Source organism: Mus caroli, chromosome 16 (assembly GCF_900094665.2).
Source record: "Mus caroli chromosome 16, CAROLI_EIJ_v1.1, whole genome shotgun sequence".
In the NCBI taxonomy this organism is placed as follows: Eukaryota; Metazoa; Chordata; class Mammalia; order Rodentia; family Muridae; genus Mus; species Mus caroli.
This window is the reverse complement of record NC_034585.1, coordinates 40781010-40800464: the sequence shown is the minus strand read 5'-3', so window position 1 is coordinate 40800464 and position 19455 is coordinate 40781010. Positions and strand designations below refer to the sequence as shown.

The following is a 19455-nucleotide window of genomic DNA, read 5'->3' as shown; positions in this document are numbered from 1 at the left end:
CAACAGAACAGCCTTGTATAATACCACATGTGGGAAGTAAGGCAAGAGGATCAGAAGTTCAAGTCCAGCCTTTGCTACAGAATGTGTTTTAGGCCAGCTTGTACTATATGAGGCCCTGTCTCAAACAAAACAAAACAAAGCAAAGCAACACAAACCCTAGTCTTCCCTTTCCTGATTATGGCAGGCTAGCTTCTTTAGTGACTTGGTTGAGGGGAATTTAAAGCAAAATAAAATATTAACAATAAGAAATTTATATATGCCTCAATAGGGAAACGAATACATAGCTATACTTCCATGTTACTAGAGGTTAACTCAAGATGATGGAATTATATAGATTTGGCTGTTTATTGAGACAGGGTCTCATCACGCAGCCCAGACTGGTCTTAAACTTATTAAAAAGCCCAGGCTGATTGGCAATTGCAATGACAGGTATATATCATCACCACTGGCTTCAAAATACAATTCTTGGTGATTTTCTTCTACCAAACTGTCACAATTAGTATGGACAATTTTTTTTTTTTCCCCGAGACAGGGTTTCTCTGTGTAGCCCTGGCTGTCCTGGAACTCACTCTGTAGACCAGGCTGGCATCGAACTCAGAAATCCTCCTGTCTCTGCCTCCCATGTGCTGGGATTAAAGGCGTGCACCACCACTACCTGGCAGACTTTTTTATTAGAAAAAAACATTTAAAACTCCATTATGTCAAAAGAACATGTGTGAAGGTCACCTGGGGCTCAAGAGTTGTCAGCAGTGCTTTACCCATCTCTTTCCAAAGGTCTTTCAACTTAGCTGTGACACATCCCTTTCTGTATCATGTCCTTACCATCTTCCAGCTAGCCCAATGCTGACATGTAACTACTGAAAAAAAAAATATCGGGTCAAGAAAATAATCACAAAGTGGGTGGTAACCTCGGTGCACTGTAGCAGCCCTAACCCTTGGATAGGTGAAGAAGGGACTCTGACTGCAGATGTTATAGAAGTGTGAAGCTCAGCTCTAAGTCCATGGTATACATGAAACCCAAACAAAGGAAACAGTATACCTCTCCACTTCCTACTGCTGGGTCCATCACAGCCACTGCCTCAGCAACGAGACCGATACCTGATGACCCCTTAGAACTGAGTTTCCCGAGGGAGGCTGCCTTCAGTAGCTCATCCATTTTCTTCCTAGTTTGCTCCTTTGCGAGAGCCAGCTCCCTCTTGATAACTTCTGAACCATGCCAACGCTGCCATTCACCAAAGCAGTATCGAAGAATGTGTTTCCGGTTAAACTCAGTAGCCAGCTGTTGTTTTCTAAGAGACAAAGCACTTTCATTAAAACAAAGAAGCCATTTATAGCATTAGTTGATAATACAAATGAAGCATAAGGTCAAACAAGTCTGAAATGCTTCATCTTATCATGTTACATTAAACTAAATAAGATAAAGCAAAATAAAATATTAACAATAACACATTTATATATGTCTCAGTAGGGAAATAACTGCATTCTTCAGAGCAGTCTCTCATCAAAGGCACCAATACCTAAGCATTACCTTCGAGAAGAAAACACAATTGTACTGTTCTACTTTCCCAATAAAACATATTCAATTTTATTATGTATATACATAACTATTTCGAAAAGAAGAATGGATTAGGGAAAGAGATTCAGGTAAGGGTGGAAACCTAAGGTAGGTAGTTAAAAGAAAACTCAATAGCCTAACCATATCATTACTCAATAGTGCCAATAATTAAGACTTTAATTAAAGACTAAGTGAACCTCTGAAGATGATCTTGCTACAGACCTGGTTAGGGAGAGAAGCACAGGAGCAGACTCATTTACCAAAGTCCTGACCTAATGAGTGACTCTGTTTGAAGACAGCAGCTAAGCACTGGACACATGTGAAGGGCATGGCAGGGTCCAGCTGTGATGGCGCTTGTTCATCACCTAAGAAAGAGCTCCTTTTGGCTCTGGAAGCTTCTAAACATTACTGAACCTGGCTGGTTGGAGTTAGGAGTGGATTATTGTATACCCTCATGAGAATCTTCCCCAGGAGACATCATAGTGGAAGCTGGTCAAGAATTAAAGCCTTGGAGCTGAGGAGAAGGCTCAGTGGGTAAAGCATTTGTCACACACATGTAGGGTCTGTGGTTTAGATCCCAGAACCCATGTAAGTACCAGGTAGGTGTGGTAGCCTGTCTATAATCTCAAAACACAGGAAATAGAAAGGAGGAATCCTTAAAACAATCTGGCTAACCAGACTAGCAGAGCTCTGGCTTCAGCAAGAGACCTTGACTTAATATATAAAGTAAAGAGCAATTTAAGACACATGACAGCAATCTTGGGCTTCTATCTGCACACATATGAACATCACATATGCAGGTACCATGCAAGTGCATGTGTGCACATGTACATAAACACACACACACACACACATGGAATACAAGACTAGAGGTTTCTTGTATCTCCCTCCTATTTCAAGGATAGCTATTACTGTAACCTTGGAAATTATTATGTGATTGATTATGTGGAACTGGGTGTCCATATGGAGACATAAAATCGAATATTATTTATTTGCCTTTTTGATTTTTGCTTGTAAACATAATAAGTTCTCCATAGCCCTTTACTGTTAAACATTATATATGCACTCTAGGGCCCTATCAAGAAAATCATAATCATTTAAGTCAGTCAGTATGAAGAACATTTTTCTATAGACTTTTAAAAAGAAGAGGGTGTCAGTTCCCCCTGGAACTACAAAATGCTGTGACCCCCACTTGTAGGTACCCCAAACCGAATTCAGGGACATCTGGAGGTGCAAGAGCATCAAGTGCTTTTAACTGATGAGCCGTCTCTCTAGCCCTATTTCTATAGTTTTTTTTTAAATGTTTACATGACTTTTGACCTCTGCTGGTTAACTACAGTGAAAAATGTTATAATATAACTTAATATAGAAGTTTATGTGTAATCTTAAATGGAACAAAAGTATATATAAGTGAGACAAAGTTTCACCAGATAGTATTTATCCTTGCTACCAGAAATGCACTGCTGTGTCTGTTCTAATACAGCTTTGAGACACAAGCAACTTGGCTGCCATGGTTTCAGCACACCTTCCAAAAATGTGGAGACTGAACTCCTATTGTAACAATATGAAGAACTGGGGCCTCGGAAGGTAATTAAGGAGCTGGGGGGCTGAGGCTCAGTGTTACCTACCAGACCAAAAAATAACTAAATACACTAACTAATCAGGTCATGGAAGCCCCAGGAAGCCCAGTGTTCTTACCTTGGAGGTGGGTTACCAGGTCCTATCTGTCCGCTGTGTGCTTCTTTGCCCTTGTCATATCAAAACTATGCTCTGGATTTCTAAGCCCCAAGACCTAGGAACCAAATAAACTTCTATTGTGCATAAATTATTCAGCCTATGATACTCTGCTATAGCAGCAGAAAAAGTGACCAGGACATCTTCCAACAGCATATATCATTATATTTAATTGATCTTTATAATTCTTTGATGATGGTTGACAACTACTCGGTGACTGGCAGATAGTTTCTATAGTAAAAGTACACTGTGGGTGATAATAAATATGCATGCATCTATAATGGAAATACATATCTAACAAGACTGAGTCTGATACAATTTTAGAAGAGGCAGTGAGTAGCAGGGAAAAAAGTAAGCTGTAAAAGGAGGGAGACAAACAAAAAGTCTCTAGTTTTCTCCAGTGAGGAAAATTCATAAATTTTAGGACAGAAGATGCATGTTGCTGAGTCTGATTAACGTGACATCCAATTTACATCAGTCTTTTCAAGGATGAGTGGGAGAGGCTCCTGGTATGCTAACAGAATTGTTACAGCATGAACAGCCCAAAGCAGCACTGGGCTTTGGACCTTCAGTAAAATTCTTTAGATGCTACAAAAGACAGGGAACACCTTCTTTATGACTACATCAAGGCTAAGAGGGTAGAAGAAAGGCATATTTGCTGAGAAGAAAATTGTTCCAGCACTTGTTCCAGTGCTGAGAGCCCACTCTACTATGGCTGAACAGGAGCCTTGGAGTGCAGTCACGATTTCTGTATTTGCCAGCTAAGGTGGAAGGGCCGAAGACAGACACCAGGAAACGAGAGACAGGCTGTTTCCATGCCTGCTGCTCTGCATCTCATTTTGGCATAGTGACAACATCCCATATGAACCAACTTCTATACTTTTTTAAAGATTGCACTAAAAATGTAGCTAGTTCTGAAAGAGGGGTGAAATCACCTCAATTTCATAAAACCTTAGTGAGATGCAATTGCTTAGGTAAGTTTACCTGAAGAAAAGGCTTAAGACATACTTCCCAGATAACCAGAAGGACAGAGTGCCTTATGGATAGCAGCCTGTCCCAATATGCTTGTGAGCTAAATCAGAACATTTCTAGCAGGAGCGTATAAATTGATCATCATAATTACATAACTGTCTGCAAAGAAAGCCTGTCTCTGCAGACCTAAGAGCACAGAAGAGCAGATATTTAAACAGGAATTCCAGTGTGAACCATGCTGCCTAGGACCAACACCTCTAATGGTGCTTTTGGTGAGAAGTGTGCCATTGGAACCTCCAAGTCAGGAGAGCACCAAGCAGACTGGGGAGAGTTGGCAAGTGGCCAACCACCTCTAAGCTTCAGATTCACCCTTAGAAACGGTGCTGAGAACTCTACACTGCCTAGTCTCCAAATGTTTTTTTTTAATTCTTTTTGTTACCTATATAAAACAAACTGTAAAAATACAGAATGAAATCCATAATAGAGTAATAATGCTATCTTACAGCAATACGATTGAGTATCTAAACCATGCTGTAATTTTTCCGTTGTTTTAGGCAGGCCTTACACAGTGGGCATATGGAGGTCAGAGGAAAACTTGCAGGAGTCTGTTCTTTTCTTCACCATGTGGGTCCCGGGTATTGAATTTTTCAAAAGGGAGTGGGAGGGGATATATATCCACATGCCAAGGACTTGACTGACTACCAAAATCTGATGCAGAACATCAGAACAGCAGTGACGGAAGCAGCTGCATTTGGGATGAGCGGGTTCAGCAGGAATAGGAAAGAGCAAGCTAATGCATTCGATAATGCACTAGGTAGCCAGCCCCCAGGGAAACAGGAACTATAAGACACTTTTGTCTAAAGGAGTTTTGAAAGTGAGTCAGGCAGTGCAAGTCTGGTCCTCTGACAGGTCTATTACGGGCTTCACTGGGTGCATATGCCATGTAGCCTATGGCCACTCACCCGGGGAACTAGGCGAGCAGAGACGGGAAGGGACATAAGTAACAGAAGCTCTGCATATGGTTCCCCCAAAAAGGCTGAACTCAGAAGTGTTGGAAATGAAGAATTATGGACAAAGATTATAGGAAGGAAGAAGTGGGAGTCTCGAGAAATGATACGGAGAGATTAAGGCATATTCAGGCATGGCCAGGGGGTTGGTGTGAAGACTGCAGCACAGGAGATGAGGAAGGCGGCTGGTACAGCCTAGGGCAGGCACCTCCTAGGAAGGACCAGAGAAAACAGGGAAGCAGGACTCAAGAACAGTGGCAGAAGATACTGAAACAAGCCCTGCTTATTCCCAGTTTCCTGTAGAGTTGCCTATAAATTCAAGGAAGAGGAGAGGGAATGAAGGCTATGACACCAACCTGTGAAAGTGAATGTGCTAATTTCAATGCTACAATGTCAAAGACACGAGGAGCAGAGCTTTGTTGTTATTACCTCAGCAATTGAATGTGGAAATGTTTGTTGTGTGATGTTATATTGAAGCTTAATAAAACCATTAGTTATAGTAAGCATATTTTGATTTCATTTTACTTTTGAGAGGCTAGTCTCATATAGTCTTGCAGGTTGGCCTCAAGCTGGCTATGTGCTAAGGATCACCTCCAGCTGCTGCTCATCTTGCCTTCTCTTCCCAATTGTTCACATTCTAGGCATGCACCATCACCCCTAACCCAACACTACTTCGGAAAGAAAAGAGATGGATGGAAATAGAGTGACCACATTCCTACTAGGGAAAGCCAGATGCATTTGTAGAGTAAGTGCAGGTGAGACTGTGCACAGGCTCAGAAAAGAAAGCAAAGGAGGTTACTAAATTATGAATAAGTAGACAGGGATTTGTTGTTGCTTTAGCGAGCAAGTGGGAAGAACAGAGAAGAAAGCCCACAGGGCTGGGCCCTGCAGAGAACAAAACAATTGTGGGTGCAGAAATCAGGGCTGTGGACTTCAGCAGCATGTGTCCTGTCAGTGGGTGAGCTGTAAGCTCCCATGTGAATGACCACTCTACTACCAGTTCTCCTCAGAGGATGAAGACTGCGTCCAGTTAAACTCAGGAAGCCACGGGGCCGTCTTTCACTCTCTGGCTCACCTGTCACTGTAGTCAGTGTCCATCCAAAGATGGGGAGAAACCTCAGTGGGGCCAATGAAGATGGCTGGGATCTGAATTTCTTACAGTGGTGTCTAGGACAATACTCCATGCACAGAGAGCTGGGGACTCATACGGTCTGCATGAATAGTTCCTTCCCTCTCAGTCACTTCTCACATCATCGCATACTTGGTTGGTTGTTCTGTCTGCCTGTCTCTCTCTTTCTCTTTTTTAAATTAACTTATCATTTTACAACCCAGTATCAGCCCTTCCCCTCCTCCCAGTCCTCCCTCATGCAAGTCCTCCCCCATTCTGCCTCCCCCTTCTCTTTTGAGAAGGGCAGGAGCCTCTCTGGGTGTCACCCGTCTGCTCCTACCACCATCTGACAGCTCTCAGTTTTTACGTCACAATCTAAACCAAATTCCAGGGTAGCAGAAACCCATCACTGGCCTAGGGAAGCACATCTAAGATGCTGGTTGGCTTAACTGGGAGGCAGTACTGTGTGGAAAAGGCTCTGAGTCAGGAGGCCTGAGGACAAGGCTTTCAACACACTTGCTCCGAGTGGATTTATGCAAGACACTTCTACGCTCGGGGCTTTCTTTTCCTTATTCATGAAACAAGAGGCTAGATTGACAATCCTAAGGTGCTGTCCTGCTCTAGGATATTTTTTGTTCTAAGGTTTTATAGTAAAAAAAAATATTATAAGTTAAATATTTTCTAACTTCAGCACTTAAAAAAATTTTAGTTCCCATTCTGAACATTTAAAAATAGACACCTGAAAATAATTCAGATACCAGACTAAAAGTTCTGAGATCTTAAAAAAAAATTGGCACATTATACTATTATGAAATCTCCATTTAGTGCTTTAAAATTTAAACTGTTTAATTGGAATGGAATCCTGAGTTCTCCAGATTTTTCTTGTACAAGTTCTTCTGGCATACGATGCTTGAAGGCGGCTTTTAACTTTACCATTTCACTTTCCGCTCTATGCCCTTACACGGTCTCCAGTTTACATTCTTTACCCAGCAAACCTCACCTCAGAGACCTGGGTTCGGTTCCCAGAACTCACAGGGGGACTCACATCGCCCATTATCTCCAGCTCCAGGGATCTCATGGTCTCTTGTGGCTTCTACATGCATGTAGTACACACATACTCATGTGGCCTCACACAAAAACATACAGATTAAAAATAAAGAAATAAAGAGTGCAACCAAGCAACCAGGAAAGCAAACCAGCTTCTCAAAAGCTGATGACCTCGAAGCCACATGGTTGACTACCTCCAGCCAAACCGGACGCTTACACTTCCATCCCAATGACACCCTGAGGCACATACCCAGCCAGTGACATCTTGCTCTGCTTTCTTAGTGGTAGAAGGGAAGATATTCCTCACCATACAACACTGCTGAACGCCTGCACTGTCCCTCAATACTGTTTTCCTCACATAGGGCAAAAGACCATGTACCCAACGCCTACATGACTTCCCAGGATTGATGCCATCATATGGCTGTACAGCTATGCCTTTCAATGTAACCACGTTTCCACATAACACACACATAATTCTTCATCCTGAATAGATGACAGAGATGTTGTTAATGATTACGCATAAGAAGATAATGCTTCCTTCAACCTAGGTGACATTCATTCTAGAATAAAAAGGTCATGGACTGAAGCTGTGCATCCCAGTAGTAAAATATGCATTTAGCACATGCAAAGCCCTAAGGTCCACACCATCACCATCAAGCAACAAAATACAAGTGTAACACACACACACACACTGACTGCATGCAAAGTTAAACTTGGAAATGAAAAGGGAAAATGTATTTAATTTTAAGATAATAAAATGAAAAAGCTTTATTTGACAATAAATAAATTCTGTGTGACACAGCACCAATAAAGAGAGACTTGGTATAAAAGCGTCAGAAACCTCTAAATAAGGTGTGGAACAAAAGACAGCAGTGTGGGAGGAATTACTCTTGGCAGGTTGGCCTCCCAGATGGATGCTCCCTGTGTCCTTAATTAACATTCTATGCACAGACAGCGATTCTATCAATGAGATTTATTAGCAAATAAAGCCAACTCCCTCTTCAGAACTGTGAGATGGTCCATGGCACAGTGCTGCTGTTAGCATTAGAAGCCATGGCCTTCCTTTACAGAAAGGGAATGAGCTCCATCAGGACCTCAGACAATCTGCTTCACTTCTCATTTTCAGCTAGGCCTTTCTAGCTGGGGGTAACATAGAAGAACAGGTCACTGTCTCGTAAGATGATTCTAGTGGACAGCATTTCTGAATTTGATTCTTGGGCTCCTCAGAGGGAAGCTGCCCTTGATATGTACACCAGAAGGATTTTCAGGATCTAAATAATGGTACCTGTTTTCTTCCCTAAGGTCATTTTCCAAGGCTTTGGTCTCTCGTTCCAACTTCCGGGATCGTGTATGGTCTCTCCAGGCTCTCAGGACCTTCAGTTGAAGCTTCCAGTCAGACAGAGTCCCCGCTTTCCCCAGCTTAATCCTATGATCCAGAATCAGCTTGTGCCAGGCAGAGAAATACCGTTTTTGACACTAAAGTGGAAAGATTTGGAAAATCACCACCAATCAGCTGTTGTGTTTCAGATATGCCACACTGACAGCCCTCTCCTCAGATTCCCATCACACTAATCACACACCAACATTACCTGTGATTGAATGGAATGGACCAAAGCTCAATTCTTTCATGTTTATAGGGATGAGGAATATTTAAGTTAGGCATCAGAGGTACTCATAGCTTCAGACCTTAAACTAAAATACTGAATTCTCATTACAAACTAAAATACATAATCCTCATTATAAGGCACTGGTCCCATGTTAAACTGGGATAGCAGCTCATATCTTAGACAGGAACTAGAGGTCTTAAGAGGCTTGAGAGAGCTGTTTCCACTAAGACCCACCCCACTAGGGTGTCTTGAGAGCTTCAAATACTAAGCCTTTAGTTCAGTCCTGTCCCAAGCACCACTTATGTGCTACACGAGTGGACACAAGTAACACAATGGGGCCTGCTCCTTGAAAACTAGACAGTTAAAAATGACTAGGTTATCTGGGCTACCACTAATCATGTTATGAGGGTTTTGATAAGTTGGCCTAGAGATTTCTAGCCCTCATGTGCCTAGGTAGCCAACAGCAAATTAGACAAAGTCTATCTACCAAGTCTCCAGAATGTGCTTTACTCATGATCCAGGTCTGAGGAAAGAAATCACTGCCCACCCAGTTCTTGTCTATATACACCATCTTCATAAAAACAAACAAACAAACAAACAAATGCAAAACCATTCTGTTCTTTCTAGCTCCCTCTGCTATCATTTCTTGGCATCAACACCAACCAGACTATGTCACATTTTCCTGTCTTTATATTAACTTCCCTGTCTTTACTGTCTGTCCCTGCCCTGCCTACTTCAGGATTACTTCCCAGTTAGTCTATGGCCAAGTCTTCCCCAGCTGCAGGGTTCCTCCCACTGTATTCCAGCGAGCTTTGTACTCTTCAATCAAACTCTCCCCAAACTTTAGCAGGATCTCTGGTTTACTGATTTCCATGAAACGGTGGGACTCCTGAGAGGACATAGGGCTCTTAGCTGGGAATGACAAACCTGGCAGGGGCTCTAAAGTATGGGATCAAACTGAAAGTGACCTCACAGGAAGTGGCTTTACAGGATGGCTATAGACTAACTCACTACTTTCTTCTTTTAAAAACACTTAAGGGATGCTACTTCAGCATTTACTACACACCCGCCATTGTGTTTCAGTTTGGGAGTTTAAACAAAGTTTAATCTCTACTCTTGGAAAGCTATAGGGAAATGGAAAACAGAAATAAAAGATGGGCCACCAGTAAGATCCCTCTGCTGTGTGAAGGCACTTGTCCTGCAAGCCTGAAAACCTCAATTTTACTCTCAGAACCCCCAAAAGGAGAGAACTGGCTTTACAAAACTGCCTTCAGTGCTGGCTTGTTTTCTGTTGCTGTGGTAAATGTCACAACTGAAAGCATAGGGCAAAGGGGGCTTATTTATTTTACATGTTACAGTCTATCATGGAGGGAAGCCAAGGCAGGAACTTGGAGGTAGGAACTGGAGCAGAGATCATGGAGGAATGCTACCAGTCAGTGGCTTCCTTCTAGGTTCACTTTCAGCTGCCTTTCTTATACAGCCCAGGCACCCTTACCTAGGGATGCCACCACCCATAGTAGGATGGGCCCTCCTACATCAGTCAACAATCAAGAAAAGGTCTCAGACATGCCCACAGGCCATCTGATGGAGGTAATTCTTTAAGGTGTATAAGGTTGACAACAAAACTAACCAGGCCATTCTCTAACTTTTATACACATGTCCACCTCTATAGACCATGTACAAACACAATAATAATAATAATAAAATGTTAAAAGACCAATAAAATATAAAGGAACATATGCTACATTTCATGGAAATATATTACTTGGCCAGAATTTTTTTTCTATCCAGGATATCAGTTACATTCCCATTTAGATAAACACACAGGGTTTTAATACCTTACTAGGGGAAATTATGAACAACATAAATCAAGCCCTTATTCCCTTTGTGTCATTTCAAATCTACATAAGAGGAGGAGGGAGGCCAGGAGGAAGAAGAGAGACAAGGACAGACTTGGTGCACAGTAGGTCTGTCTTCACCCATAACAAGGGGCCACACAGCTGCCAGGCTGAGGGGTTGCTTCTTCTCTATCTTACAGAATAGACCATCTTATGATATTTTAGATGCATATATTTTATTTTTATGTGTATTTTATGAGTATTTTGCCTCCATGTATGTATGTGCACCATGAGGGTTCCTGGTGCACAAGGAGCTCAGAAGTAGAAAATGGATCCCCTGGAACAGGAATTAAGGATCGTGGAGAACTACATGTAGATCCTGGGAACCAAACTCAGGTCCTCTGAAAGTACAAGTACTCTTAACCACTAAGCTAGTTCTCCAGCCCCAGAACACTGCATTTTTGTTAATAGGAGCCACTATCGAAAGAAAATATCCTCAGCCTATTTACCATATTCCCTGAGATTTTCCTCTTGAGCCGGGGATGTAGTCCCATGGTAGAGATCTTGCATTATCATGTGCAAGACCCGGGCTCAAGTCCTAGATCACAGAAATAAAAATAGGAGCAAATTCCTCCTGGTTGACTTAGTGAAATAATCTATACACAGCTGTATTCCGTCTCTCAACTCTTGGGTCATACATATTTTATGATAAAATAGTCCAAACATAATCCAACTTGATAACAATATTACTTTTCGTATCCTTGTAAAACATTTTTTGGAATTTTTATTTTATGTGTATAGCTGCTTTGCTTGCATGTATGTCTGTGTACCATTTGAGTGCCTGGTGTCTGTGGAGGCCAGAAGAAGGTGTTGGTTCTCCTGAACTGGAGATACAGATGTATGTGAGCCACTATGTGGATGCTGGGAGCATAATCCAGGTCTTGTGGAAAAGCAGCCAGTTTTCTTCTCTTAATCGCAGACATCTTTCCAGATCATTTCCTTGGATTATTATGTCCCTCTTGTTATAAAGTTCAAAGTAACTTCTATGTACTATTACATCTTTAATTGTCTAATCATTTGTTTGTTTATTGTTACTAGAGAGTAAACCTGGACTATGCACATAAGGAAATAATATACAACCAGACTACATCCCTAGCCCTCTATTGCTCTACATGTACTATTTTATTTATTTGTAGATCATTATGATAAAATAGAAAGTGTAACTATTCTTGTGATTCAGCTCACTGAGTTTCAACTTTAGGTAGAGATTGCTGGATAATTGAAGTCACAAAGTAAAGCATTAGCAAGGCTAAAACTCAAACATTCTGGCATCCTGGTGATGTCTTTAATTTATAGATAATTAGTCGAACAGTAAAGGGTATATTCTCTGTTTTGAAATTGAACAAAAACTACATATAGCCTACTATGGTAGAACACTGTCTCTAGATACTTACCTGAATTTAGGAGATCAAAATTAGAGCCTATAAACTCTGTAGTCAATATGCTCCTTTAACATCTGAGCGTTAAGACCCTGGGAGCAGAGGGTAGGTTTCCAGGGTGTGGAGTGAGGCTGACTGCAGAAGCTAACAACAGCTCCAGGACAGATGCCTGGAGCCCTGCTTTACTCAAATAAAATTGCTATTGGGCTTTTCCTCCTGCTTCCTCAAAAGCAATCTTATTAAAATTTAGATTAAAAAAAAAGAAGAAGAAGGATAACTCAAAGATCACTGCTTAGTTATTCTTGATCCATAGTAAATATTCCTTAGGTAAAAATGAGTCTGATAAGTGTCTTGAAGACACTGGTAAAAGGAATACACTTCCAGTCCTCTCATTTAACTTAGAAGGGACAAGAAGCGTCATGCTTCCACAGATAGCATCTATTTGTTCCCTTCACTCTGGTATTAGTCACTTTTCTTACTGCAGAGACAATTCTTGGCAAAAGCAATTTAAAGAAGGGTTTACTTGGGCTCTAGGTTCAAGGGCACAGTCTATCATGGCAGGGAAAGGAGGCAGCTACAAGGGTCTAGCAGTAGTTGCAGTTTGATGAAATCAGCACATGGTACCCACAGTCGGGAGGCAGAGAGGGATGAATGCTGACCTAAGCTGGCTTTCTCCTTTTTATTTGGTCTGGTGCTGTTCACATTCCAATCCTCCTCCAGTAAACCTCTGCAAAGTCCCACACAGGTGTATCTCTGAGGTGATCCTAAATCCGGGCAAGATAATGAGAATTAAAGGTCATCCCCACATCCCCAGTAAATTGCCTGCTGCTCCTGTCTCTCCTGATCAGTTCACAGTCTAGAGGTACAGTGGTGCTTGTGATGGTTTGTATATGCTCGGCCTAGGGAGTGGCACTATTAGAAGGTGTGGCCCTGTTGGAGTAGCTGTGTCACTATGGGTGTGGGCTATAAGACCCTCATTCTAGCTGCCTGGAAGCCAGTATCCTGCTAGCAGTCTTCATTCAGATAAAGATGTAGAACTCTCAGCTCCTCCTACACCATGCCTGCCTGGATACTGCCATGTCCCTGCCTTGATGATAATGGACTAAACCTCTGAACCTGTAAGCCAGCCCCAATTAAATGCTGTCCTTACAAGAGTTGTCTGTTCACAACAGTGAAATGCTAACTAAGACAGAAGTTGGTACCAGGGATAGGGTATTACTGTGATAGGCCTGACCATGCTTTGTTTGGAAGAATGTGGATTTTGGGAGTTTGGATTTGGAAAGCAGTGGGATCCCTTAAGTGGGGCTTAATGGGCTATCCCAGTAGGAATATGGAAGACTTTGTTGCTGAGAGTGATTTGAACTGTGCAGACCTGGCCCAAGAAGTTTCAGTGGAGAAGAATTTCAGTATGTGGCAGAGACTGTTGTGGTATTTTGGTGAAGAATGTGGCTGCTTCCTGCCATTGTCCAGGGAGTCTGCCTGAGGCTAAGGTGAAGAGATTTAGATTAATTGTTTTGACAAAGGCAGTCTCAAAACAGTCGGGTATAAATTCTATTGTGTGGTTACTAAAGTCCACTTTTATGAAGTGTTTTAATGAAAAGGAGCAAGCTGAGAAAGGAAAAATATAAAATATGTGATTCGAGTATTAAAGGGGTACCAGGAATTGAAATGGAGCTGAACCTGTGTTCAAGGATATTAAATTTAATTAAAGGAGTAGTGACTGTGGGGAAAGATCCTACCAGGCGTGGTGGTCCACACCTTTTATCAATCCCAGGAGACAGGCATGCAGATCTCTGAGTTCAAGGTCAATCTACAGAGCCAAGCAGAGGCAGTGAAGGAGATAGGAAGCAGAAAGCTGGTAATAATGTAATAGAACAAAGGGGCCACGTTGCCTTGGTCGAGGTGTCTGTTCACAGCAGTAAGATGCTAACTAAGACAGTGCTCTAGCCCCTTTCTCTTAAAAGCACACTTGAGTTGGAAGAAGAGTGCATTCTGCTCAATCAAGCCAGGAGAACTCGAAAGTTTTACCAGCCTGGTAACTAACATGACCTCTCTCCACTTCTTTCTTAACACATTGGTTTCTGTATGGGATTGTAGTTGCTGACGGTGTCCATATAATCATTTGTTCTCCCTGTAGCTTTTACCATCTGTTTATTACAGGCTTGATATGGTCAATGAAGCAGAGTAAATCATGACGGGGATGAACTGTACCTAAGTATTTACCTAGAAGAATTCTTCAAATACAATATTACAATGAGAGAAGTTTTAAAGTGAAATGCTGTCTTCCCCTTAAAATCTTCCACAAGACAGCATTTAGTTTTTAAGGTTTCCACTAGAGGGAAGAAATGACAACCCACCCTGCTAAATTTATTACCTGCACTGGAGTTGCCCTTGTTCTGTTGGCAAGAAAAGCTCTTCCCTGAAGTGTAATCACACCGCTGTCACGGCAGATGATTGACACTACGTGGAACAGCAATTTGCTATCTAATCTTCATTGTAATTCTAACCCTGTCACTAGAGATGCTCGTTCTGATTAATGAAGTGGGTAACTCATCAAAATTCCTTAGCTAGTTCCCTTTTGTCAGAAAGCTCAGTGATAATTGCATCAAAATTCTCTGTCATGGAAAAGTAAACAATGAATTGTAAAGAGGACAAAAATGTCAACAAGTTTACAATTTATTTTTGCTGAATGGAACTAACTGTGGTACAACCTGTGGTCTAGGGGACTTGGCTAAGGTTCAAATGTCAGAGAGAAGGTTACCCTCCCACAAACACCCTAGGGACTCCTTTCTGCTCCCATTCTGAAAGGAACAGACATCCCACACTGCAACTGGAAGAAATCTTCATTGCCTTGTTTTCCTTTGGGAATCACTGTTCAAAAAAAAAAAAAAGGCACAGCAGGAGCTACAAAGAGCCTAGGACTTGAAAAGGATCTTTTGCCTCAGTAAGAAGGCCTAGGCTTTCTCTAGATGATCCATCCTTTCGTCTCAGCTCCAAACTTAGACTGCCATACCCAGGGATCCATCCCATAATCAGCCTCCAAATGCTGACACCATTGCATACACTAGTAAGATTTTGCTGAAAGGACCCTGATATAGCTGTCTCTTGAGAGCTATGCGGGGGCCTAGTAAACACAGAAGTGGATGCTCACAGTCAGCTATTGGATGGATCACAGGCCCCCAATGGAGGAGCTAGAGAAAGTACCCAAGGAGCTAAAGGGNTCAGCAACACTATAGGTGGAACAACAATATGAACAAACCAGTACCCTGGGAGCTTGTGTCTTTAGCTGCAAAGATGCCCTAGTTGGCCATCATTGGAAAGAGAGGCCCATCGGTCTTGCAAACTTTATATGCCTCAGTACAGGGAAACACCAGGGCCAAGAAGTGGGAGTGGGGGGGGGTATGGGGGTACTTTTCAGGTAGCATTGGAAATGTAAATGAAGAAAATACCTAATTAAAAAAAAAAGAAGAAGGCCTAGGCTTCCATTCTAGAAGTGAGAAGAAGCGCCCTATGACTATCCTGCTCCTCTTTTCATCATTCACCTCCCACCCTCCAAAGAAAAGAAATCATGATTCCACCCACCCCCGCCAATTATCTAGATCCCTTAACTGACTTCATCAAGTTTCCAGGACACAGTGCTAAGCCACTCGCTGTCAGATCCCATGGAAAACTCCAGAGGCCTGAATGCCTCTACCAGAAGACACTTCTCTATTCAATTTCATTCTTTCTTCTTTTATACTTATTTTTTTACAACCCTTGGTTTTAGATTGAACAAGCATATCCAAAAGCACAGCAAAAGTGTAAGCCTTCATCCAGCTTTACAACTTATCAAAACTATTGGGAAGGGGGAGGGGCTCATTTGTCTTCCTACACCTGTTCCTCACCTGCAGAGTCTAAACTCCCAGACATTAGACACTCTGACATTTTATCCATAAATGTGTCAATATGCATAGATAACATAAGGATGTTTGGTAAAATCTGAATGCTGTTAGGAAGTTCTAATCAATAATACTGTATTTATTGACTAGTTATTCTGGGTTGCTCTAGAAGGAGTAGACTTTGAGGAAGCAACTGGTGAGTCTTACTATAATGTAGCTTCTTGCCTGATCACTGTGGGACAGGGCTCCTTTCCCAGCCTAGCCTGACTACATCTCAGCATGCTACCATGTCTTTATGAAGGCTGACCAGCACTCCCCATGGCCTTCTTGTTTCCTCTGAGATATGCTCATTGCTCCATTAGGCCCTGCTTTCTGCTTTACCTTCTCCTAGGTACTTATATATACAAACTATGCTGGGAACACATCTTACCTCAGACAACAGCAGACAAATGTTGGTTTCAGTTCCTTGGTGGTCCAACAGTAAGACAGTGAGTGATGTCACTGCCCTCACAGTAAGACAGTGAGTGATGTCCTCAGTGAGTGATGTCACTGTCCAACAGTAAGACAGTGAGTGGTGTCACTGTCCTCACCCACAGGAGATTTTTATAAATATTCACCAGAAATGTCTAGTGTTTAAGAAAACATTATTCTACCCTGTAAATTTTTAGAGAATGGCCTGAATTTATGCCGCAGGCTTCCCCTTATTTTATTTTATTTTATTTTATTTTGGTTTTTGATTTTTTTGAGAGATAGAGTCTCTCTGTGTAGCCCTAGCTGTCCTAGAGTTTGCTCTATAGACAAGGCTAGCCTCAAAATCAGAGATTCACCTGTCTCTGCCACCCAAGTGTTGGGATGATTAAAGGCGAGCACCACCACTGCTTGGCTTTCTCCTCAATTTTTAAAAGCAGATTTCAATGGGTATCTTCTTACAACAAAACAAACAAACAACAACAAGCACACTGAAGATGAGGTATTGCTAGATTACCTGCTGAGACTGTGTAAGGCTATGGCTTAAGATCCAATACTGGAAACAAACACTGGAAAAACAGGAGCCTCTAGGCCTACAGCACTTTGGAAGGACAAACACTGGCTCTAAGCTCTGGTCCTCTCATGAGAACAGACAATTTGGGTTACTCATGAGGTGAGACAAAAAAGAAAGAGAGAGAGAAAGAGAGAGGGAGAGAGAGAAAGAGAGAGAGAGAAAGAGAGAGAGAGAGAGAGAGAGAGAGAGAGAGAGAGAGAGAGAGAGAGAGCAAGCAAGCTCCTTGTCAAAACTGGTAAATTTTAGTGGGGATTTTCTATAAAGCTGATACATAAAAGTGAGCCACACATCTCAGACATGTCAGGAGCTATCTCCCACACAGTGCCTTTGGCAATAACCTAGAGGCAGGCTCGCCAGGCCCACACTGCACACGTTTTGCAGCTCTCTCTCTCTTTCTGCACTTTGATTTTTCAAGGAGGCTCCCTCCCTGACACGGCAGAGAGGACAGTAGCTGTGTCACTACAGAAATGGCTTTGCTTCAGTGCTCTGCAGGCCTTCTGATAACAGTAAGATCTTTGGAAAGGAACCATGCTGTATAAAGCGTCACTTAACTACAGTTTCCAGCATCCTAGCAGGGAAAAAAATGCAGGTTTCCTCCTCCATGTATTGCCATGCTTTCCTGGTCTAGTTTAGGATGGATTTTTGGAAGGCTCTAAGCCACAGGCATAATATTAACAATGATTCCTGTGGGTCATTATTATCTTACCCTCTAGCAGAAAAACCTAACCAAATAAGCAAATCAAAACATACTCCCCAGATAATGCAGATTTAGGCTAATATCACCCTAGTTTCCATTGTTCTCTGAGACTTTCTCAAGCAGAAGGGATCACAGAGTTTCTAATCTTATTAAACAAAAATGTATTTCAGAATAGAGAATTAAGAAGGCACTTTCCAAACAGTGTTAAGAATTTCATGGTTAATCCCATGTTGTTTCTGCTAATTAGCTATGACACATGAATTGCTGAATCTCCCAAAGAGATTTCACTGCCAGATCAAAGAGAAAATAGGAGAGGCTCTACTGGAAAGTTGCTATCTAAAGACAAGCTCCTGACACAGTGAAGGGGAAAGCTGAGGAGGATGGATGCTGAGTGCCACCTGAATGCATGCCAACAGCAGAGCCCAGCTCCTCTCAGGACTCTGTTAATTATGTGGCCACCAGCACTGGAACAGCTGAAGCAAGTGGCCTGCTTTCAGTCTGAGCCCAGCCTGGGTTACACAGCAAGTGTCAGGCTAGTCTGGGCTACCCCAGGGAATTTGTCTGGAAAAGAAAAAAACAAAACAAAACAAACAAACAAACAAACCCAGACTAACTAAATAAATGGCTTAAATGAGATGTTAAGAATTTAGAGATACAATGAAAATCTAAAATCAAAGCACAAGGAATGATAGACTTAAACTGGAGCAATTTCTAGAAAGAGATTTCCGTGATAATACTCTATATGAATATCTCTATCAGGGCTGTGCTGTGAAATATTCTGAGCACACAGACTGTTATCTGACCCTGACAGGAGTCACTGGGCATTTTCCTCTGGTTCATCTATGGCCAGTGAAGGCAGCTTTGGGCTGACTCCCTTAGAACTGGGCAGGAATGCAGAACCAGACCTGTGCTGGAATTTACCAAAGACGATCCTATTTCCAGCTCTGTCTATGTAAAATATGAGCAATCAGGCAGGTAGATCTTACTGGATGTTAGACATTCACTAAAGAAATTGAAAGAAGATTAAGATCCATATCATAATAAACAATGTAATCATACTGAAGGGGAAGAGAAGAACTTAAGTAATGGTGGAAAAATAATATTTTGACTGAAAATTGTAAGGCTAAAAGTAAAACTACTTCCTGATTCTCCTCTCTTCCTCCCCAGTGTTGAGAACATAGATGTGGCCTGCCACACCCAGTTCCCCATCACACTCAGCTCTTGGATTAGCAAGTCTCAACCAACGTTTACATCAAAGTAGGACCAAAGTACAAGTCAACAGAATGTAGATAAATGAGCCAGCTTTCTTACAGTCAGGGGAAAGTGCTACAAATGTGGGGAGGGGGGTTGGGGGGGGAACCTGGACTACATCAAAAATGTTATTATGAATTCACAATGACAATACAAATTCAGACAGTTCAAATATAAATTGCAAACAAGGGAAGGATAACATGATTCCCATCCCTGTACTGTTCTCCTGGATATATATATATATATATATATATATATATATATATATATATATATATAT

The 19455-nt window shown here is 41.9% G+C and overlaps 1 protein-coding gene across 1 annotated transcript in view; it reads right to left on the bottom strand.

Annotated features, from left to right (window-relative positions):
• Ccdc191 (coiled-coil domain containing 191) overlaps nt 1-19455 on the bottom strand; it is a 72766-nt gene that overhangs the window by 23510 nt on the left and 29801 nt on the right. Inside the window, exons 7-8 of the mRNA XM_021184944.2 lie at nt 8709-8899; nt 1040-1289 (exon numbers count right to left, since the gene is read on the bottom strand). Coding sequence (XP_021040603.1) covers nt 1040-1289; nt 8709-8899 — 441 coding nt within the window. The remainder of the gene's footprint in view (nt 1-1039; nt 1290-8708; nt 8900-19455) is intronic.